This window comes from Notechis scutatus, chromosome 1 (assembly GCF_049901735.1).
Source record: "Notechis scutatus isolate UNSWTSFEM ecotype Mainland chromosome 1, rNotScu1.2, whole genome shotgun sequence".
Lineage (NCBI taxonomy): Eukaryota > Metazoa > Chordata > Lepidosauria > Squamata > Elapidae > Notechis > Notechis scutatus.
Genome location: NC_142009.1, coordinates 69,736,872 through 69,754,559, shown reverse-complemented (window position 1 = coordinate 69,754,559; position 17,688 = coordinate 69,736,872). Strand labels below are relative to the sequence as shown.

Genomic DNA, 17,688 nt, shown 5'->3' with positions numbered 1-17,688 from the left:
CTGTAGAAACTCTAGAATCTGAGCGACAGATGGGGAGACAGGATCAACTTGAAATTTACTACACCATTTGCAGAAAGTGGATCATGTGCCGTTATAAATGTGAATTGTTGAGGGGCGTCTGGCGGCTAGGATAGTGTTGATAACTCTGTTGGAGAGCTTTTCGCTCTTCAAGCCACTCTGCTCAACCTCCAGACGGTCAATTGTAACCATTGAGGGTCAGGATGTTGAAGAGGCCCCTGAGTTAATGAGATTCTGTCTGGCGGGATTCTCCAGGGTGGGGCTACCGAGAGGCTGCGGAGGTCTGCAAACCATGGCCGTCTGGGCCAATAAGACGCCACTAGAAGTAGTTCCGCCCTCTCGTCTAGTAACTTCTGGATGACCCTGGAAACCAGGGCCAGTGGAGGGAATGCATACAGGAGCCCCGGGGGCCATCGGCAGCGGAGCGAGTTGTAATTCTCCGCCCCTTGGGATGGGTACCTGGAAAAGAATCTTGGGAGCTGAGTGTTGAGAGGGGAAGCAAATAGGTCCACCATCGGTTGACCAAATGTCCGTGCTGCTTCTTGAAACAGGGATGGGTGGAGGCGCCACTCTGACTGATCTATGGTGGCCCTGCTTAGCCAGTCTGCCTGTGTATTTGACAGGCCCGAAATGTGTTCTGCTTTGATGGAAAGTAGGTTTTTCTCCGCCCAGCGACACAGGAGCTCCGCTTCCCTCATTAGCTGTTTCGATCACGTGCCCCCTTGTTTGTTTATGTGAGCTTTGGCTGTCACATTGTCTGTCAGAATCAGTATGTGCTGACCGCGTACCTGGGGGAAGAAGTTGAGAAGGGCCAGGTGTACTGCGTGAAGTTCCAGCCAGTTTATGCTGCACGACTGTTCTGTTGCGGACCATCTGCCTTGGGTTGTAAGCGACTGGACGTGAGCTCCCAATCCAAACAGACTGGCGTCTGTGATGATGGTGAGCCTTTGTGGCTCCTTGAAGAGACAGCCTCTGTTGATGACCGGCTTGGACCACCAGAGGAGAGACATGAGGACCTTGGGTGGTACCCTGACTTTGTGTTTGGAGTTGCTTCGGTCGGATCTCTGGTACGGTAGCAGGAACCACTGGAGGGATCTAGTGTGAAGGCGGGCCCAAGGGATAACAGAAATGCATATCATTTTGCCCAACAATTTTGATAGATTCAACAAGGACACCCTCTTAAGCCACCTGATCTCCTTAACTGATTTTTGAATGCTGTTTAGTCTATCTGGTGACAGATAAACCTTGCCTTCCACTGTATCTATAACGGCCCCTAAATGAATTATTCGAGTCGATGGTGTTAATTGACTCTTCTTCCAATTTATTAGGAATCCATGCTCTTGTAGAGATTTTAATGTGGTCTGAGTGTCTATAACTGCTTGATGGGCGGAAGGAGATAAAATCAAGATGTCGTCCAGGTAACACTGGAGGCGAACGGGGATGTTCCTGAGATGGGCAGCTAGCGCTGCGAGGACCTTGGTGAAGGTCCTGGGGGCAGAGGCTAAGCCACATATTCAAAATGGTGATTATTGTAGCAGAATCTCAGAAACTTATAATGGGAAGGCCGAATAGCAATATGCAGGTACGCCTCCGTCAAGTCTATGGACGTGAGGACGTCCCTGTCTAATGCCCAGTAATATTGATTGGAGGGTATGCATTTTAAATTTGCGATATACCAGGAAACGGTTGAGACATTTCAAATCTAAGATCGCTCTCCACCCCCACCCCCCCGAATGTTTTGGTACAACGAAAAGATGTGAATAAAAACCTTGCCCTCGTTGCTTGGTAGCTACTGGTTGGATGGCTCTTATGTCCAGAAGATGTTGGATAGCGGAATCCATGAGATTACGCTTAATCGGATCTCTGGAAGGAGGGCATGACATGAAGAAATCTGGGGGAATGGATTGAAACTCCAGAGCAAGGCCAAATCTAACCATGTCTCTGACCCAAGAATCAGAGGTAGAGAGGTCCCATTGGTCCGCGAATAATTTAAGGCATCCGCCAATGGGAAATGGGTTCCTTGAGTTATCTTGGTCGGGCCTGTTTCCTGCTCCCCGAAAAGCCCTTTTGTGTTGACCACCCCTTCTACTCCTGTCCACTGAGTCGGACCTATCATGTTGTTGTCCCGATCTGAATGATGGGGGTCTCTGGTATCTGGGAGAGAAGGGTCCCTGATAAAAGGACTGGGGACTTCTGGGATCTGATCTTCGAGCAAGGGAGGGGAGGAATTTCTTCTTGCTGCGGGTTTCAATTAGCAATGGATCTAGGGAAGGGCCAAACAGTTTGTCTCCCACTATGAGGGAGGAAGCCAGCTTGGATTTATGTTTAAAGCCTGCTTGCCAGTGCCTTAGCCATAGCAAGTGACGCGCTGTGACGTGAGATGTGATGGCCCTCGCTGAAAACTTGACTGCGTGGTATGTGGCATCAGCAGAGAATTCAGCGGCAGCAGTGAGTTTGGTGATGTCTTGGTGCGCCCTAATGTTCGAAGTAGGGATGTGTTGCTTCAAAAGGCGAAGCCATCTAAGAGATGACCGCGTGAAGGAGGCGGCCGTAGCTGATCTGATAGCTCATGTGTCAGATTGATGTGCTCTGCGCAGGGCTAGCTCGGCCCGTTTTTCCTCTGGCTTTAAGACCTCCAGTGCGTCACTGGGAATAGAGGAGGACGCTAAACCCACTATGGGTTCATCTACCTCGGGGGTACTGAGTAGTTTTGAAAAATCGGGGTCCAGGTTGAAATATTTCCTATCGTGGCCAGTTGGGGATGAGTACACCGCTGCAGAAGCCCACTCCTTCTGCACCAGGTCGGAAAACATGAGTGGGACTGGGATGACCTCAACAACCGGTTGGTTGAAGATCAGGTCCTCTGGCCCCTCCTCTGAGGGGATAGGAGTGTCAGATGGTGATTGCTTGCTTAGGCATGTGATGTTCTTCGCCTTAAACAATAGGGATTTGAAGAGCTGTGGCCGAAATAAGCCCGTAAAAACGGGCTGGTCAGGAATAAGCCCTTCATCCTCAGACATTTCTCCCTCTAAGGGGTCTGCCTCTGACAGGGGCTCACTATCCTGCATCAACCCCAATTCGGAGTCATCTGCTTGCATGATCTGATCCACTTCCTCCTCCTCCTCCTCCTCCTCCTCCTGCCCTTGGAAGGGGGGCTCCCCCTGTAAATATACCTGGGTCTGGTGCTGGTCCGACCTGGGCAAGGACCTCAGTGATTGTGACTCTACGCCAGGGACCACAGGGTAGTGTCTGGGCATGGCTGCTTGTTGAAGCCCAGCCGCGATCCCCTGGCGAATAGCCAGCTCCATCCAGGCTCTCGTTCTTTCCGGGACCTCCTCAATGAGAGTTTCGCCCTGGCGGAGGCCAGCGGCTGTTGGAGTGAAAGTGGCCTCTGGAGCCCTTCTGGCCGGTGTCCCGGGAACTTGGATCTGTTGTCCTTGTGGGGGTAAGCTGCGCCTGGATGAGGAGAGATCTAGGGGAGGAGGGGTGTGTGAAGTAGATGGACTGGAAGATGGGAAGCCCTGAGGCACAGTGTGTGCTTTCCTGGTATGCTTGGCAACCTCTTTTTCTAAGGCCTTATGGCGCCTTTCTGAGGCTTTAGAAGTCTCTTTAGCCTGTTTGCGTTTATGGTGAGTTTTGGCTTTTGCCTTCAAGGAAGGGGTCTGGGAGGTGTTACCATCTGCCATTCTGATTAAATTTGTATTGCAGCAATTTGGATATAAGTAAGATAAGGCGGTTGGCACACCCAGGGTCCGATCTGAGTCAAGAACGGTTGCCCTGATAAACACTTATGCCCCTCCCTTTTTTTACTGATATCTATATCTATCTATCTATCTATCTATCTATCTATCTATCTATCTATCTATCCATCCATCCATCCATCCATCCATCCATCTATAGTTAGTCGTATCTCAGTGATAATATTTTATAGAATTAAAATATTATACTGTCAAATAATGTATTAATATTGATGATTATTAAACTTGTAATAAATATTGTAATATTGTTGTTAAGGTTGTGTTATTGCTCCTAAGAGCAGAAATATATATAATAACTTCCAATATTATTGAGAAGAAGAATATTGAAAAGAACCCAATCAGCCAAATTTGAATGCCTAAGGTCCAGGGAGAGGAGTATAAGGGCCTTCAGCAGCCTTCCTGCACAGGCGGACACAGGCCTGGGTGCTTGCTGCTGCGCTGCTGAGAGTTGAGCTGTGAGGGTTAAGCCAACGATCTTTCAGTAAAAAGAATAACCTCGAGTGCAATATAGCCAAAACGAGGGTAAATCAAAAACTCCAAGAATCCAGAAAAAGATCCTGCTGCCTTCAGTCTAGATACCTCACACAGCTTGGATGGAGGATAAAAGGCGCACGGCCATGAGGTGGCACTTAAAAATGGCGTCTGCCAGCTAAGGATTCTTCGCGCGCTTCTCAGTGGCTGCTTCCCGCCTTGCCACAAAGCTAGAGTTCGTAATTAAGGAAAACGGCAGAGAAAGGGGGAGTTTACTCAAATCAGCTTCCCCACTAAAGGAACGGCGTTCGGAGGGGGGGAAAGGCGATACGACTCGGCTGCGTTTAAACGGAATGAAATCAAGCCGCTGGCAAAGAAAAATGGAACGAAAGGCAATGCAGCAATCAAAACAGGCAGAGGTAAGACTTTTTGGCTGTGGGGGTGGGGGTGGTGCAGAGCAACACCAAAGACCTCCCGCCGCCTTCTTTAGGGGCGCAAACGGTGCTTCTCCTAAACAGCAACTCTCAGAATAGGTAAGGACTGGAATGAAGGCTAAGGACAAAAGAGCGAAAATGCGATCAAACCTGTTGAAAACGAACTAAAATTCCTGTCTCGGCCAAGGAACGTCGAAAAGCACTGCCTGTCTCGCACGAGGCTGAGCAAAAACTGGGGAACGCATGGAGGAGTCACGTGGAGGAGGAGTAGCGTTCCTCAATTAAAGATCAGCCTATGGATGCAGAGACTGAAGCACCTCCCACTACTGGATGCTCTGAACAGCTCATAGGAGAACAGAAAGAGAGAGTGTGCCGGTTTGGTGAGAACTTTTTCTTTATTCTAAATTCTGAAAGGACACCCTAAGGAAAAGAAAGAATCTGTAAAAGTTTTGACAGAAGTGATTAAGCGGCGATTTTAAACAGGAATGTCAAAGTAATGTTGTTGTTTTTTCTCATTGCTGGATTTTCTATACACGATCTTATATTTTGAAACTGGACTGGGTTTTTCTTTTACATCTATTTTTTTTCTCCTTTTTGATTTTGTAATATTTTAGGCTAGAGGCTCTCTTGTAGTTATTTCTTTTTTTAAAATATCTTTTTCTTTTTTTTATTAATTCTTATTATATCTTGCTTGGAAAAGGAGGGGGAAAGTGAGAGCAAAGAAACTTTGTAACACTGCCAACTAGAGGCTTGAAAATATTCTATTACCCTGTGACCAGACAAAGCTGAGAAAGAAAGAACTGAGACTCTTTTTCAAGGACATTGCTATTTGATAAGATAGAGGGAAGAGCATGGGAGAGTATTATTGCAGGTACTTTTCTGGGTTTCTATCAACAGCTGGAGTCTGGTGTTGAAATCTAGGGGGGAAAAGGTGATAGGTTTTTGGAGAAGAGAGCTATAATAAGAGCCTTGGATAGTTAAACAAAGTGCAGTGTGCTCTTTTTACTTTTTCAAAGTTGTGCTATCCCTCCTCACCAGCTTTATTGTATTTCATTTTATCTTTTTTTTTCTTGTAATAACTATCTGGGTTTTTGGCTTTGTTGGAGCTTCTCTTTGTTTTTCTTTTTTTCTTTTGAAGTCCAATCTCTACGTTTGCTTTTTATTTTAAAGGGAAAGCTTTAGTATTAATGTTTTTTTTTTAAGGGAATAGCCTTTTTTTTCCCTTTCCTGGTATTTTTGTTTTTTTCATCTACCTTTCTGGTTTATTCTTATGCACTCTTTTCTATTTGAGACCTTTCAATTGGATTAAGGTGTTGAAGAACCTGAAGAATTTTTCCTTTTTTTTCTTTTTCAAGCCTTTTTCTTCATCTAACTACTGATTGGATTAAGGTATACAAGAACCTGAAGAAATTTTGTCCTTTTTTTTCTTCTTTTTTTCTATCATTATTATTGGGCTTCTTTTTTCTACTATTTTTATTTTGAACTATAATTGGTTACTTCACAATTGGATTAAGGTTTAGAAGAACCTGAAGATTTTGAATTGCTTAAATGAGTAGGAAATTTACAGCTCCTGCTTTTTCAACTTCTACTTCTTCCTCTCCACCATCTGGAGGACAACGTTCAATTACAGACAATGTTAAAGCAAGAAAAAGAACAAGAAAAAGTGACTCTGCAGATGATTATGCAAGGAATTCAAAATATTCAAGCAAGATCAGAGAATATTGAAAAGAGAATAGAGAACATCGAACAAAGAACAGAGAACATTGAACAAAGAACTGAGAACATTGAACAAAGAACAGGGAAAACCGATGAAAAAGTGGAGAACATCCAACAAATGATGTTGAATTATGATGAGAGATTCCAAAAAATTGAAGAAGATAAACAAAGAGTCAAGAAGATTGGAGATATTGATAATAGATTAACGGTGGTTGAACAAGATAAAAGTGGTATGTTGAGATGAGAGATGGATAGATCAGAATTCTATCTCAGATTCCAAAACGTAGAGGAAGAAAAAGGACAAAACCTAGTTGAGATAATGATAGAAATACTGACTGAAGCTTTGGAAATAACTCAAGAGAAGATGATGGATGGAATAGATGAGGTTTATCGAGTTTTTACAAGATATGCGATGAGAAATAGCTTACCAAGAGAAGTTCAGATTTACAAAGAAAGCCATTAAAATGCAAATATTGCAAGTGGCAAAAGAGAAAACATTGAAATATAAAGACAAGGAGATTGTGGTCTTGAAACAAATACCCAGAAGAGTGAAAGAGATGAGAAGAGAATACCGATTCCTGACTAAAATGCTACTTTAAAAAGAGGTGAATTATAAATGGCTGATTCCAGAAGGTTTAATGTTCACATGGCAAGAACAGAGACATAGAATTGACTCAATTGAGAAAGCGGAATTATTCTATACAGAATTTTTTGGAGGGAAAGAGGAAGAGGCAGAAAAAGAGATCTCACTAATTGAATTCCAAGAGGACTGCCAAATGACGACTGAAAAAGAAGAAGGTGCAGTAGGTGGAAAGGTGGAAGCCAAAGAACAACGTGAAGTAAGATCTACGAGAGCTGCTAAACTTAACTCCAAAATATAACCATGGAAGAGAAAAAATTGATTACAATTAATATAAATGGACTTAACTCAGCCGTTAAAAGAAGGAAAACCTTTCATAAATTAGAGACATTAAAATTTGATATAATTTGTCTACAAGAAGTACATATTAAAAAACAATATGAACAATTGTTGATACAGCCAAAATTAGGGAAAATATTTACTTCCTTGACACAATGTAAGAAAAGAGGAGTGGTATTATATATTAAAGAGACCATTCCAGTGAAATTGATTCATACTGATGACGACGGAAGAATACTAATGGTGGAAATAATGGACAATAATACGAAAACACTCCTGATTGCAATCTATGCTCCGAATGACAAGCAAGAAGAATTCTACAAAAAATTACATATGAAAATAATTGAACTGGACTATGCTAATATAGTTATGACGGGAGATTTTAATGGAATTGTAGACAATAAATTGGACTATCCAGCACAGAAAACAATAAAGCAAAACAGAAAGACTCTCCCTAAATCTTTTTTTTAAATGGTAGATGAAATAAACTTAAAAGATACATGGAGAGAGAAAAATGCTAAACCTAAACAATACACCTTCTATTCAAATAGACACTTATCATGGTCCAGAATAGATATGATATGGATGTCAACAGAATTAATAACTAATATTCAAGAAATAAATATTGAAACAAGTACTTGGGCAGATCACAATCCAATGACAATTAAATGGAAAGGACAAAAAAGAAGATCTAGATGGACGTTAAATAATACTATTTTAAAGGAAAAAGACTTCACACAGTGGATGGAGAAAGAATTGGCTTTTTTCTTTAGAGAAAACAAAAAAGAAGATACATCAATTCAGAACGTATGGGATACAATGAAGGCATATGTTAGAGGCTTGATAATAGACTATACAAGGAAAAGGAATACTATGAAAAGACTAGACTCTAAGGCCCTAGAGGATGAGCATAAAAGACTTGAAAAAGAGCTACAGAAAATGCCACAGAAAAAGGACATCAAGCTAAAAATGGATATAATTAAACATAAAATGGGTCAAATAGAAAAAGAAGAATTAGCACAAAAAATTAAGAGGTGCTAAACAGAACTACTTTGAAGACGCAAACAAACCAGGGAGATGGTTAGCATACAAATTGAGAAAGGAGAAAGAATCAAGGAAAATATTGCAATTAATAGATGACCAAGGCCAAGTTTGCTATGGTAGTAAAGAGAAGAAGGAAATCATTCGAGACTTCTATGGGAAATTATATATGCAAGAGAATATTGATGAGGAAAGAGTTAAACAGTACTTACAGAATGCTAATTTACCTCAGATACCTAAAGAGACTGAAACAATGTTAGAAAGCAATATAACGATGATGGAGTTAACTGAAGCACTCAAGAAGCAAAATAATGGAAAGGCACCAGGCCCAGATGGACTTCCGACAGAATTTTACAAAACATTACAAGAATCGTTGAATCTTCCATTGCTAGAAGTTATGAATGAAGTTATGTTAAAGAAGAAGATACCTAAATCATGGTCAGAAGCCTATATTACACTTATTCCAAAAGAGGAGGCCGATCCATTACAAATTAAGAACTATAGACCCATTTCTCTACTAAATGCAGATTATAAAATTTTTGCTTCAATATTGGCAGAAAGACTTAAAAAATATTTAAATAATTTTATTCATCCTGATCAAAATGGATTTCTGCCAAAGAGACAAAGACAATATGAGAGTAATCTTGGACACTTTGGAATACTACGAGGCACATCCTGAAAAACAAATGGCTCTGATATTTCTAAATGCACAGAAGGCATTTGATAATGTGAATTGGCGATTCATGTTATTACTGTTGGAACAGATGGGTTTTGCTAGAAAATTTATTCAAGCAATAGAAGCTATATACTATAAGCAAACGGCAAAGGTAATGATAGAGGAAGAACTGACAGAATCTATCAATATAAGAAAAGGAACAAGACAAGGGTGCCCACTATCACCTTTGTTGTTTGTGTTAACTTTGGAAGTGCTAAACAGAAATATTAGAGATGAAAAGAATATAAAAGGAATGAAAGTCAAAAAGGAAGAATTTAAGCTGCAAGCATTTGCAGATGATCTGGTTTTCATCTTAGAAGACCCTTTAGAAACAGCATCAAAATTGATAGAAAAGATAGAGACGTATGGAAAGGCGGCTGGTTTGAAAATAAATAAAGATAAGACAAAGATCTTGACAAAGAATATGCTATTAAGACAAAAGGAAGAACTGGCAGACCTATTGAAAATTCAGGTCATGAATAAGATCAAGTACTCGGGGATATATTTGACAGCAAGATGTCGTACATTAAAAGAGAATAATTATATCAAACTTAAAACTTTTGCAAGATGCTAGAATAAGAGGAGGATTTGGTTTGCCTAATTGGGAGTTGTATTACCAAGCTACAAATCTGATGTGGGTTAAGGAATGGATAACACTAAGAAATACTAGATTGTTGACATTAGAAGGACATGATCTGTTGTTGGGGTGGCATGCTTTTTTATGGTATAAAGGAACTAAAACACAGGGGTATTTTAGAAGACATTATATATGGGAGTCTCTGTGGTTAAACTGGGAGAAGATTAAAAGACACTGTTATTTGAAAATTCCAGTCTGGTTATCGACTATTGAAGCATTTTCTTATCCTATAATATACAAAAAGGAACAAACAGTTAGATATGGTGAAATATTGAATGAAAGGGGTGAACTTAAATCTATTCAAAAACTAGAGGAACAAGGTATAAAGATGAATTGGTTTTCATACATTCAAGGTATGATAAAGATTCTAAAATGGAAGGTTTCTATGATAAATTGACTGATTTAGATAAGATTTTGACAGGTACTGATGAAAAGGTGATTAAAAAACTATATGGATATTTATTAGAAATTAAATCAGAAGAAGAACAAGTTAAAGAAACTATGATTGCTTGGGGGAAGAATTTTGGATATGGGATCAATTTAGAGAAATGGCAAAAATTGTGGTCTCAAAATTATAAAATGACAATGTCAATAGCATATAAAGAAAATGTGTATAAGATGTTTTACAGATGGCATTTTCCCCCGACAAGAATAGCAAGAATGTTCAAGAATAAATCCGAAAAGTGTTGGAAATGTCATCAGACACCTGGCTCATATTACCATATGTGGTGGACTTGTGTGGATGCTAAAAAATACTGGACTAAAATCCACATGTGGTTGGAAAAAATGACAAAAAAACATATAGACTTGAAACCAGAGATATTTTTATTGGGAATTTTACCTGAAATATATAGTAAAGACTTGAAATACCTGATTGTAAATGTAGTAATAGCAGCTAGGATTGTATTTGCTAAAAACTGGAAAACTGAGAAAATACCATCACAGGAGGAAATCATTAAGAAAATATTGGAATGTGCTGAAATGAGTAGATTGACATTTGAAATTAGAGAACAAGAGGATAAACAATTTTATAAAATTTGGGATCTTTTCTATCAATGGTTAGGCAATAAAATACAGTAATGAAATATGTAGACTTTTAGAAAATAATAAATATATAAAGATGTACTTCTTTCTTATTATATCTACAAAATGATTTTAGGATAGATTTGGGATGATAATATGAACTGTTATAAAATAAACTAAGTAAATTATGATTATCTTGTAAAACATGAATGAATAAAAGTATAGTCAAATGATTGATTAATAATGATACTAAGGTATTTAATTTTTGATTGAAAATATGAGATTATATGCAATGTAATTGTAATTGAAGACTACAAAATGGAAGCACAAAACAATTTATAAACCAACCGGCACACTGTATGTACACATATGGAAGATAGCTTGATGTTTTTATGTTTTGTTTGTTTATGTTTGTTTTTAAAAACCAATAAAAAAATTTTTAAAAAACTCCAAGGATCGTAGACATGGCATATTATTTCCTTCTCAAATTTGTTTTAAAGAATTTAAATAAAAGGATAGGCATCTCAATTGTTTCCTAACTTTTAACAAAGCATATTTACATCATTCAGAGGGTATACTATCACGAAGTTGCTAGAATTGAATAAGACAAATAACCCTGTAAAATGTTGCTTTGAATAACACATTATTTTTGGAACAGAAATATAATCCTTCTCTAATTTCCAAGTTCTTTAAGTTCCATGTTCAAATCAGGCTGTAAATTCAGAAATCATTTTAAAATGTGTGACCCTGGCTGATATCAGAGGCTAAGCAGACTTAATTTTGATTAATAATTGCATGGCAGAATGGCTGGGAATCTGACAGTTATAGGCTAGATTGGGAAGTTGGAAAAACATGAGAAAGCAAGAACAAATCACTTCTATAAGAATAGAACTATTCTATTCCTGAATAGAAATTGTTCACAATATCTCAACAGAAAAATATTGGCCTTCCCATACCAAAATAATTTTCATCAATTAGCAATTGATTAAATAATTCCAAAAGTGTCGAATAGCACTAAGAAAATGTAAGAGCAAACATTGAAAAAAAGTATGTAACCGAGTAAATGTTTTAACAATAGGATTTGATTGATCAACCCAGTAATACACTAATGGATAAAATATAGACTAGCAGGAACAAATTACATTTTAGAAATTTATAAAATTTATATATTACATACTAAATATATTTATCTAGCCCTTTCCAGACAACTGCATTTCAAAGTGTTTTACAATAAAACCTTGTAATAAAACTCTGTGTGTGTGTGTGTGTGTGAGAGAGAGAGAGAGAGAGAGAGAGAGACAGACAGACAGACAGACAGACAGACAGACAGAGACAAGAGACAGAATATCCACAAAAGGAAAACCTGTATTGCTATGTGGAAATGACCTTAGGAGACAGGGTAAAGGGAACTATCAAATAAGAAACATCATAGCCCACAGCTGGATAGTGGGTGTGGCAAGAACCCAGAAGAGATCCTCCCGAGTTTCTCAGACAGTAAAAAAGATTGGGGGGAGTGTATTTTCAGACTTGCAAACTTCAGTCAATGTAGTTCTATAATGAAGTAGAATTAATTCATCTGATCATGTTTCCTATCCAGTTTGCCCCAATAAGACTAATGTGAAGAGATGGGCATTTAAAAATCATCTAAAAGATGTAAGGGTAGATATCTAACAAAGAGCAGGATCTCCCAAATGATCTTAATGATTAACCAAGTCTGTAACAATCCCAAGTTATTTAGTGATGTATATATTATAAAAAAATCATTGAACGTGGTTCAATAGCGAATTGGAAGTCAGTGTAGTTACTTCAAATGAGGCATAACATGACTACGGTATAGGCAAGTGTCCCCTCCATCAACTTGACTACAGTTTGATCAAATGGAAAATCTGCATTCAGCATAATAATCCAAATACAAGGGTACTGGTGTGTAAACATTAGCTTAGGCTGCCTCTGGCCAAGTTGCTATAACAACAATTACTACCCTAACCAAAGCTGATGACAGGCAATCTCTGTCTGCATAGGCCACGTAGGCTTCCAATGACAATGACTTCAAATACATGCCCAAACTACTTATCACTTTCTGAAGAAGTGCAACCCCATTTAGAATTCCTAAACTCACCCATATTCTCAAGATCCAAAATGCTTACTTCACATCCCACCCCATCACTTATCCTGTTTCAGAACACATTATAGTCTCTCCTATACAAGGAAAGACACTGAGTATTATTCGCATATTGATTATTACACTTAGCCTGAACTCTTGACAACCAACTCTAGTAGCTTCATTATAGATGTCAAATAATAGTGGGGACAAAGCAGTGATTTGAAACACATTATAGATTGTTGCCAGAATGCAGACAGTTGCCAAATAACTGCTCTCTGAGATAGCCCTGCAAGTAGTAATAGATTAATTTTAGTGCAGTCTGTGTAATTTACAGAGATCATAACAGATGATATGGAGACCAAGCAAGATCAATAACGTAACATTTCCTCTGACTCAACCTTGCAGGAAGTACTCTACTTGGCTTACCTGATTTTATCCCAAACCATGTCTGAACCTATATCAAGCCTCCTCAAGAACATCTATAGCTACACAAATACAGTACTACTTTAATGTAATTTCCTCAAAAAAATGAAGGGAGGGATTTATTATCAGGATAGGGGAAAAAAAAACCTCTAGTCCCAGAGGGCATATACAAAAATGGGCAGATCAATGCTTCCTTCAAGGTTGACAGTATCAGTCCATCATGCAGACATCTTTTCACTATATCTTGGCTTCACTCAAAACAATCCTCTTTGCCTATATATCTATTAAGTCAAAAAGATCAGAAGTCAACACAGCATATGGTAAACCAGATAGCTACAAGCTTATACACATCCTTAGATTTCAAAAACTGAAAACAATCTCATATTTCAATCTCATAAACAAAAAGTACTTTATAAGTTTGTATGCAATGTACTGAAAGCAACATTCCAGTCAATAGCAATACAAGTGATTTATCTTTGAAGCATTTCACAAATTTGTCCACGCCAAGGTCCCTGAATTGGATTCATTATTATAATTATCTTCTTTCCTTTTCTCCATTAACACAAAAAAACTCTGGCAGATCTGGAAGTTTCTGAGATGTCTTTCAAAAAAAGTGTTAAAAATCTCTTACATGAACCAATATCTAAGCCCTTTCTTTACACATTATTACCTGCTTGATCTTGATGCTGTAAACAAGAAAATAATAATTCAAACTGATCCTTTAGGTTTCTGGTCTTTGTTTCTATTACCAAAATGTCCATAGTTTTCAGTGCTACAATTCTGTAAAATTACAGGAGAATTTTTTTTTTCAACCATACTGCCAAATATCCATAAAGTAGATGACTCCAACAAAACAAACTTCAGTGTTCCTAAACGCCAATGTGCTTTGTTTTTGTTTCTTCTTTAAAAACAAACAAACAAAAAAGGGTGTCAAGGTTTTGTCCTAAAATATACAGAGGAAACAATGAAGCCTACCCAGTTTCTGTGATTTTAAAATTAATCTAGATATTGTAGGCAATCTAGTTTTCAACTTCTAAGCATGGAATTTAGAGACAGCTAAGTTTGCTGCAGAGGATGAGGCATCAGGCTAGAGACTAAGAGATCGTGAGTTCTAGTCCTGCCTTAGGCACAAAGCCAGCTAGGGCTAGTCACTCTCTCTCAGCCCAAGGAAGAAGCAAGGGCAAACCATTTCCAGAAAACCTTGCCAAGAAAACTACAGGGACTAATCCAAGCATTCACCAGAAGTCAACTCTGACTCAAAGGCACATGTACACAAACAAACAAAAAGCATGAAACTATTTCATGGCATTGCTTATGACTAAGCAACCTTTTCCTAGTCTCAGCCTGTTTGAAACAGATGACAGCTTAGACACAACATTCATAGTACTTGCATAGTCTTTCACCTATTTATAACAGGCTGTTCACCTCCTATACGTTTATCATTTTTTAAAACTGGAGAACCCAGTGAAGATAAAATTACAAATTTCTTGGGCAGAGATAGGCTTAGCTTTGAATATTAACCTAGAGTTTAGTCTAGAAGTAAATTCAATTGCAACTTGTAATTTTATTTGATGTATGCATGGACTAGGTCAATTCCTGCAAAATACCTAACAACTCTTTTGAGGTTGATCCTGATGGATTGCACCCTCTGCTCTTATATCACTTCCACAGCACCTCAGTGTACCTAACTGATAGGAAGATCACAAACATCAGAAAGATCACAAACAGGAAGGTTTGGGATCTCGGTATATTTTCGCATCAGGAAAAAAAAAAAAGACGTGTTGGATCCCTGGTTGCCTGTTGAGATAGGAGGGAAACCTGCTGCTCTCTATGTAATCGACGCACAACGAGAACGGAACCCAAATATTCATTCTTCGCTCATCGGCGAGTTTAGGATGGGAGCGAGAGACGGGCACAGATGCCTGGTAACGGGCGAGCAAAGGCCTCAGCCGTCACCATCGCTCTTCTTCCTACGCTTGGTCCCGCAAAGGCTTTTTCTGCCTCGCCCAAATCGCGCGCCTGCTGCACTGCAGGAACAAGGGGCAACGGACTCCGGCGGGCGACCAAAGCCACCCCTTGCCCTCCTCCCCAGGCGGGAAATGGCCGTAACGGGCTCGCCTAGGGAGAAGGTCGCCGCGATCCCGGTCCCGTCATAAAGCAGCGTCGTCGGGGGTGGTGGGAAACACGCCCGCGGCATCTTCCGCAAGGAAAACCTCCGGGGTAGCGGAAGATTGCGGCGACCCGGCAACTGGCGCGATTCGGCTAAACGTAGCCGGGGAAGCCTCCGTGGTGAGAAAAGCCGGGCGGACGGAGGACAAGCAAAGCCCCGAGAGAGGCGCACGGAGAGATGGAGTGGGGGGGCGCAATTAACCGACCCAGCGCTCGGCAGCCTCTCTCGCGATTTAAGGCGGGAAAGGCTCCAAAGGTGCCTCTGGATCGCGCCGTTGCCGCCTTTGTCTCGTGCCGGCAAAGGTTTCGCCTCCAGAAGGCTCAAGGTGACACTCCGCCCCCCCACCTTTCGGCCCAATCGGGGCGCTCACCTGGCACCTGCAGACGATGTCCGCGTCCTGCGCGAGCAGATCCACCACTTTCCCCTTCCCTTCGTCGCCCCATTGTGCTCCCAGGACTACAGTGACTAGGTTGCCGGGATGCCGAGCGGCGCTCCCTCCATTAGGGATAGGGATGGTGGCGGTGGCGGACGCGGAGCCGCTTTCAGACATGGCTCCCGCAGGCGAATGTTCCCTCCTCGTTTGCAAGACACATGCGAGGAGGAAAGGAGGAAACGGCTCAGCCGGTGAAGGCGCCTTCTTCCCCGCCTTCTCATACAGAAGGTACACCGTTGCCGCATCCGACAACTGCGCTGCCCGCCGCCTATTGGTCATTCTTCGATAGCCCTCTTGTATGCGGGATCAAGAGACCCGCCTCCTCATCTGCATGACGTGAAAAGGATGCCGCTTCATGCCCATATATAGAAGAAGGAACTACGCTGCCCAGAGTGCTCCTGGGCTAACGTCGCCGCGGGTCATCCTGGGAAGCGTAATTGTTCGTAGCGCCCGAACGTGGAAAGGAGCGGGTTGGATGGGATGACTGAGGAGCGGTTGCTCCATTTTGGGAAAGCTGCTCAGGCTAGTAAAATAGCAGGAGTAGTTTGGTAGCATCTTTCCAAATTCGTTATTCATTTCATTACATGCATGACTTGACTGATGGAGGATTCTGTTGGGAAGAGAGGGCAGGGTTGTTTGTGCGGATGAAGGTTCGGTGTCAGAAAAATTACAAATGCTTAATCAGTTAACGAGTGTTTGTTGGAAGTTAAAACCCACCCCTTTCCTAGGAAAATGAAATATTTTAGGATATACTAAAAAGGCAAAATATTTCCCCTAAAAAGAAAAGTAGAAACTCAGAGAGGCAGAAACTCAGCACCCCCACCTTTGCTAATGGATCATTACTCTGGTCTAGACCAGTCTATTTTACATAACAAAGATCTACCCCAGGTAGATCTATAACAGGAATTGCCCAAAGCCCTTTCATTACATCTTCATCCAGCAAGGCTCAACCAAGCCTGGGACAGCCTACAGAGTTGCCCCTGCATGGCCCCATGGGAGTCTGACTGAATACAAGCTCAAATTCAGATCCCAACAGGATATAAAACAATTGCACTCAGCATATCAGCCCTTCTTTTCCTTCACCCAGCATCTTGAAGTATGTGATCATCCTTTTCACTTTGGAGCTCCAAGCCATGTGGTCCTGTCCACCATTAAACCATGTTTCCAAACAGCCTTCATGTTTCCAGTGTCTTTTTCCTCACTTGGAACTGAAACCAGAAGGATAATTCTTCCAACAGTTCTATTCAAGACTTGTTTTTTTCCTCTGAATTCTGTAATAGAGTGCCATAGGAAGTTGAAATGTAATTACTTTGTTCTTGTTCTGAGTCCTGATGCCAGATTTGTGTTCATGAGTACTTTTGTGCAAACTTTGGCCTTGAGAGAATCTCAAGGGGCACTGCTGGTACACACTACTAGCGTGTATCTCATTGGAGAAAAAGCACATGGCTGCATTCTACTGCAATCTCAAATGGACCCTTTTGGGGGGAAAATAAGAGCACCATAATTTGATAATAACAATCTGGGGGTGTTAATAGCTCCCTTTTTGAGCTAACGTTGCTGCTTAGCCTGTAGTTGAGCAAGGTAGCATAATTGATGACTGTCCAATAAGGGTCATGTTGGTAAACTCTACAGCTTTGAGCCCACATGAAGAACATAGCAATAGGACTTAGACTTATATACAGCTTCACAGTGCTTTACAGCCCTATTTAAATGGTTTATATAGCTAAACCATAAAAGTCAGTTTACTAATAACATTAACTTGGTTCACATGACATGTAAAACCACAAATGGACAAATCACATTTTGGCTTAATGTCTTCGATAAAC

The 17,688-nt window shown here is 40.5% G+C and overlaps 2 protein-coding genes across 3 annotated transcripts in view; both read right to left on the bottom strand.

Annotated features, from left to right (window-relative positions):
- The window catches only part of ADSS2 (adenylosuccinate synthase 2), a 47,440-nt gene extending 31,292 nt beyond the window's left edge, over positions 1-16,148 (bottom strand). For both annotated transcript variants that reach the window (XM_026669395.2, XM_087967126.1), the window contains exon 1: positions 15,800-16,148. In XM_026669395.2, coding sequence (XP_026525180.2) covers positions 15,800-16,141 — 342 coding nt within the window. In that variant the 5' untranslated portion in view covers positions 16,142-16,148. The remainder of the gene's footprint in view (positions 1-15,799) is intronic.
- On the bottom strand, positions 45-3,338 carry LOC148132842 (uncharacterized). The gene is made up of 2 exons (XM_087952565.1): positions 3,192-3,338; positions 45-1,113 (listed from the first exon to the last, which is right to left on the bottom strand). Exons 1-2 carry the CDS (start codon positions 3,324-3,326, stop codon positions 217-219), a joined length of 1,032 nt encoding a protein of 343 aa, XP_087808691.1. The 5' UTR covers positions 3,327-3,338; the 3' UTR covers positions 45-216.
- Positions 16,149-17,688: the final 1,540 nt, after the last annotated feature.

Bases quoted from the DNA above. Each gene is read 5' to 3' on its own strand.
- LOC148132842 (XM_087952565.1), bottom strand. From the start codon at position 3,326: ATGGAGCTGGCTATTCGCCAGGGGATCGCGGCTGGGCTTCAACAAGCA. The intron at 1,114-3,191 runs GTATATTTACAG...CCTTCACACTAG, and splicing joins CGGACCAGCACCAGACCCAG to ATCCCTCCAGTGGTTCCTGC.